The sequence below is a fragment of the Eptatretus burgeri genome, chromosome 1 (assembly GCF_056783735.1).
Source record: "Eptatretus burgeri isolate ZD-2024b chromosome 1, Ebu_testis_v1, whole genome shotgun sequence".
Taxonomy (NCBI): Eukaryota; Metazoa; Chordata; class Myxini; order Myxiniformes; family Myxinidae; genus Eptatretus; species Eptatretus burgeri.
Window position 1 is genome coordinate 133,646,211 of NC_140961.1, and position 6,000 is coordinate 133,652,210.

A 6,000-nucleotide genomic window follows, 5' to 3' on the forward strand; every position below is an offset into this window, starting at 1 on the left:
TCTCTCTCCCCCTCTCAATATCTCTCTCTCCCCTCTCAATATCTCTCTCTCCCCCTCTCAATATCTCTCTCTCCCCCTCTCAATATCTCTCTCTCCCCCTCTCAATATCTCTCTCTCCCTCTCAATATCTCTCTCTCCCCCTCTCAATATCTCTCTCTCCCCCTCTCAATATCTCTCTCTCCCCCTCTCAATATCTCTCTCTCCCCCTCTCAATATCTCTCTCTCCCCCTCTCAATATCTCTCTCTCCCCTCTCAATATCTCTCTCTCCCCCTCTCAATATCTCTCTCTCCCCTCTCAATATCTCTCTCTCCCCCTCTCAATATCTCTCTCTCCCCCTCTCAATATCTCTCTCTCCCCTCTCAATATCTCTCTCTCCCCCTCTCAATATCTCTCTCTCCCCCTCTCAATATCTCTCTCTCCCCCTCTCAATATCTCTCTCTCCCCCTCTCAATATCTCTCTCTCCCCCTCTCAATATCTCTCTCTCCCCTCTCAATATCTCTCTCCCCCTCTCAATATCTCTCTCTCCCCCCTCCCTCCCTCACAATATCTCTCTCTCCCCCTCTCCCTCACAATATCTCTCCCTCTCTCTGTTCCTCTCTCAATCTCTCCCCTTCTGTCCCTCTCATTCCCCTCCCTCTCCATGTCAATCTATCTTCATCTCGATCTCTCTCCTTTCCATCTCGATCTCTCTCCCTCTTTCCATCTCGATATCCCGATCTCTCTGCCTCTTTCCATTTCGATCTCCCCTTCTTTTACTCTCAATGTCAATCCCCCTCTCTCCCTCTCTCCCCCCTTCCATCTCGATGCCTCTCTCTCCCTCCTTCCATCTCGATGCCTCTCTCCCTCTCTCCCTCCTTCCATCTCGATGCCTCTCTCCCTCTCTCCTCCTTCCATCTCGATGCCTCTCTCCCTCCTTCCATCTCGATGCCTCTCTCCCTCTCTCCCTCCTTCCATCTCGATGCCTCTCTCCCTCTCTCCCTCCTTCCATCTCGATGCCTCTCTCCCTCTCTCCCTCCTTCCATCTCGATGCCTCTCTCCCTCTCTCCCTCCTTCCATCTCCATCTCCCCTTCTTTTACTCTCAATGTCAATCCCCCCTCTCTCACTCTATCTCTCTTGGGAGAGGAAGAGGGTAAGTGGTGGAGAGACTGAAGGAGGGGGTGTGGCAATTTGTACTCTGGTTTCATCATGCTCTTCACTCCATTATTTAACAGTTTTCCGTTTTAATGGTTTTTCAGAAATTATTTTAGTTCTTTCGTGGGCGGATGTGAGCAGGCCTGCTCCTTATTTACTGCCTTTTAGGGCCCATGAATAAGGGAGGACCTTTTTCATTGCTAAGTTGTTCTGAGGACATTGAAGAATCGACCACTTGCACCACATGTAGACACGACATGACACGTGCAGAAAGATATGAAGGTAAATCGTGAACCATTTAGGTTTTTGTGAGCAATCCTATAGTGATTGATTTCCTACTGCCCTGTCTCTTACTATCCCTCAGTGGGTTTACAACATCCTGGAGGGCCGGGCAGAGCAAAACCATGTGGTATTTGATGACCCCGACCCTGAAAACGGCTTCGTCCTTCTACCGGATCTCAAATGGGACCAAAAGGAGGTGGTGTATGATCTGCACGACACCTTGTAGTTTTGTTTGTGGTACAAAAATATAATTGCTGTTCGAGAAAAGATGTATATAGACAACATGCTGCTGTGAGGCCTTCATGCTCACCAGGTATCGCATCAAGGATATATAGAGCTTAACTGCTCGGCACCTCAGACGGATTCACTAGAGCGCATAGAAAGGACAGGGTCCTGGATGTAGAGATACAATGGCGTACGAACATGCCTCGTGTTGAGGCCTCCCTCACTTCATCCCAATTGCGATGTCCTATCATTGGCTCCCAAAGGCGGTGCTCTAAGGTGAACCGCCCAAATGAAGATTAATTTGGGGAGACAAAAGGCTGAAGTACAAAGGTGTAATCAAACAGCATCTTAAAGCTCTGACCATCCCAGATTGACGCCACATTACATTACGACAACAGACCTTCACCCGGTAGGTCTTCGGAAAAAATTACCCAAAATAACCCAGAATGGAGAGGACCCAATCTGGAAAGAATGTAGTTCAACAAGCAAGGCCAAAGAGACATATCAGTGGATACGTCACTGAAGACATGACAATGGCTCTCGAACATATGTGTTCTGAGACATCTGTGGAAGGGGGTTCATTTGAAGACTTGACCTTATGCTCACACCAGAGATCCAAACACATAGTTTGACTTTTCCTACCCCTCCGTCAGTGTCATCGTCGAATTGATGGACTGCTATCATGTAAATAATATATTGGGGTTAAATGATGTTATCAGACCTATGATCCTGCTAAGGTGACCAACCCAAAGTTGGTCACAATTTGGCTTTTACCTGGGGGAATCGGCCTGTCCTCCTTCCGAGGTCAGCAAAATGAGTGCCAGCATGCTGGTATACTGTGACGGAGTGGCGACCCGTCCAGGATTGTGCCCAATAGCCAAGGAGACTGCTTTAGCAGCACCAATGCTCTGCACAGAGTATGGTCCCAATCTCCTGGGGGAATGGGGGTGGGGCAACACCTCTTTCACAGACCACTTTTGGGTGTATTGTATTGTCATTTGTATCAATATTATTGTTCGGTTATGGAATTGTTTTGGTTGCATACATTTAAGACTGTGCCAAAGAGTCTTTGTTGAACCGGTAATCTGTTCCTGCTTAGGCAACACAGCTCTACCTGGTGGCTATCTGCCGTCGCCGCAACATCAAATCTCTTCGAGACTTGACAGGAAACCACCTTCCCCTGCTGGAGAATGTTTTCTTTCAGACCCAGGTAACCAACACACTCATTGAGCACCTGGATTTTCATCTAGTAAACATATAGGTTCCCCCATTGATCATCACGTGACCAGGGAAAGGGGGTTTGCACTGGGTATGGTTTTGTTTTGTTTTTTATTTTTATTTTTTTCTGTCTATTGGTCTCGTGATTTACTTTCACCAGGTGATAATTCCTTAACAAGTCCTCAACGTTCCTTGAGACATTGCCGGGAAGTGTTATCTCCTTTAGTCCATTGTTAGAGGAACAGACCGTCTGGTTTATTGTGAACAGTAATGTGATGAGACACACAGTGCGCCACACAGATAGGCCGGGGTTGGTGTTTGCACTGTACCTAGAAGGGGCATTATGTCCCATCTCACTCATCCATTATTCCTAATGCAAACAGTTTACCATGACAAGATTTAGTTACCTGGTTCATGTTACTATGTTAATTTGCATCAAATGTACCTAGAAGGGGCATTATGTCCCATCTCACTCATCCATTATTCCTAATGCAAACAGTTTACCATGACAAGATTTAGTTACCTGGTTTATGTTACTATGTTAATTTGCATCAAATGATGAGCTTTCTGTTTCTCTTTCTCTGTACCTGAAGGCGGAGGTGTTGAGTCATTTCGGTGTTCCAGCGAGTCAACTCCGCTGCTACTTGCACTACCAGCCATCGTACTACCACCTGCATGTGCACATCACTCACCTGGCGGCAGACGTTCCAGGTTCTGGTGTCGAGCGTGCCCATTTGCTCACCGACGTCATCCACGACCTGCGTCGTGATGGCGATGTCTGTCGGACGCGACCGCTCAGTTTCCCGTTGCGTAGCAATGACGAGCTGCTGGCACGATTCCGTGACGCTGGGCGCCTGTGACGCAATCGGTCGAGGAGGCACACGGAATATAAACGTGTTTGTGGGTATATTTAAGCTGGTTGAGAATTTTTTTTAATCTCTTTCAATAGTTTAGCGACAATTGTCGTAAATAAAGTTTTCATAAAATTGTGTTCTGACCCCATATGATCATTTCTTATTGATTGTGTAACTTGTGTTACTGGAGAAGAATCTTTCTATTGGTCGTTTAAAGAATTTAATGACGTGCAACATCCTAATCACTTGATGACATCCAAAATTATCGAACATCTCTCTGGCAGCTCAACTCGCTATCACAGGCCTGAGCCATCACCTCAGAACTCGAGTTTGTACAAAGAAGGCAGTCACATGCGTAGATTAATCACATTTTGAAGACATAAGTTTATAATGTTCCCACTCTTCGTTCATTCCATAAGGCTCGTAAGAACAGTGTATCTATCCTGAGGAAAACCAGAAAACACCATCTTATAAACCTCAAGGCTGAACTGTCCAACCAGTCTCCTTCCTCCAAATCATGGTGGCACCTTGTCAAGTCCATCTCTGGTGTTTTCTCCACGTCGTCCATCCCTTTCTTCACCTCAAACGGCATGAGATATGGCAGAATGTCTTCGCTTGGTGTTTACCTCCAAATCCTGTGTACCCAACCCATCCCTTTCTGTCCCTATCTTACCCCATCTGTCCACTGGACTTTGTGTCCTCCTCGCCTGCGAAGGTAGAAAAAGTTATGTCTGGCCTGCTTCGTGGATGAGCCCAGGTGACATCATTGCCCATGTTCTCAAATCCTTCTGTTGCGCTTCTGTCAGATGGGACACTCTTCAGCCTGTTCCCTTCTCACTGCTTCCCAAATACCTGGAAGTCAACAAACATGATTCCTGTCCACAAGAGTGCAAAATCAGATCCTATCAACGACTGAGCTTACTTCCAATTACAAGGAAATCATCATTGCTGCTGATGTCAAGTCTTTCCTGTTTTCAAACAGCCTGATCTCTGACCATCATTTTGGATTCCCTCTTGGTCACTCAACTCTGAACATGTTTCTGCTCCATTGTCATGAGCACTTTATAGTCCCAGCATGTCAAACAAAAGGGCAAGACTGTCTCCCTGAATATATTTTGGGCATTACACAGTCTGACATCCTGCTTTGATCGCCAAGCTCGCTGCCTGTGACACAAGGCCTCCCTGGTACCTCAGAGCGTTTGACTTCTTCCATTCACCTGGTGAATGTGTTGCTATCGCTGGAAACCTCTCCCCTCGTAGTGGAGGCTGGAGTTCCCAAGGTAGTCTTGTTCTTCATCTATATAAATCGCCTCTCCAATGCTTAGGAAAACTCTCTCTTCCTTTTTGCAGACAACTCCACATTATGTTGTACTCCATCCCACTGACAGGCAGGTAGCAGATGTGTCTTCCTGATAACTGGAAAATATTATATGCTGGTCTCATAATAAATGGTGCACGTCCTTCAATCTTGGAAAATCTGTCTCACCTCTTCGCTCCAGAAGGATTATCAAATGAACACTTGTCTATTTCCATGGTCATCCACTGGAAGACTTCTCTTCTATTTATAGGCTCAACATCCCACGGCCTCTCATGGACAACCACGTCACAAAGCTGGCCTTCAAAGCCAGCCGCAGAATAGGCGTCCTCCGTCGTTCCAAGTCTTTCCTTGGAAAATCAGAACAACGCAATCCACATGGCCTTTGTCCGTAATTCAGTGGAGTACTGCTCTCGCCTATAGGTTGGCTCCCCAGTATCACATCTGTCACTCCTAGATTCCATGCATTCTATAGCTCTCAACATTATTGGTATCTACCATGAGGAGGCCGAAGCACAAGGTCTGTCGCTGTCTCGCAGCAACGTCACAGGAAGGTAAATGATCTCCGTTTTTAGCCTCTTATTCCCCAGGATGGCTTCCTCTGCTCTCTGTCCTCTGACCCTCCCCAGCAACTTCCTGACTGACGCACGTTCTCCCTTTATTCCCCCTCCTGGTTCTCTCTTTTTCTTGTGTGCAGAACAAGGCTGCGGGTGGCATAATTGGCTGAGGGCATGGCTGTGCTGCTGATGCAATGCCCTCTGCTGGTTACGGCAGGAATTTGTAATTTGTGTCGGGTGCCGGTGATAGCTCGCCTCCTCTTCACGAAGGACATAGTGAGATATCTAACATCCACCAACTGAGGCTGACAAATGGGATGCCCAGTTTAACGTCCATCCGAGGGACGGCACACACCAATGAATCGCCCTGCCTGTGAAAAAAAAAACAGACGAGATGACAGTTTATAGCTGAGTC

The 6,000-nt window shown here is 46.9% G+C and overlaps 1 protein-coding gene across 1 annotated transcript in view; it reads left to right on the plus strand.

Annotated features, from left to right (window-relative positions):
- DCPS (decapping enzyme, scavenger) overlaps nucleotides 1-3,848 on the plus strand; it is a 29,222-nt gene extending 25,374 nt beyond the window's left edge. The window contains exons 4-6 of the mRNA XM_085899023.1: nucleotides 1,499-1,612; nucleotides 2,741-2,851; nucleotides 3,453-3,848. Of these exons, the coding sequence (XP_085755149.1) occupies nucleotides 1,499-1,612; nucleotides 2,741-2,851; nucleotides 3,453-3,719 (492 nt within the window). The 3' untranslated portion in view covers nucleotides 3,720-3,848. The remainder of the gene's footprint in view (nucleotides 1-1,498; nucleotides 1,613-2,740; nucleotides 2,852-3,452) is intronic.
- The last annotated feature ends 2,152 nt before the right edge of the window (nucleotides 3,849-6,000 follow it).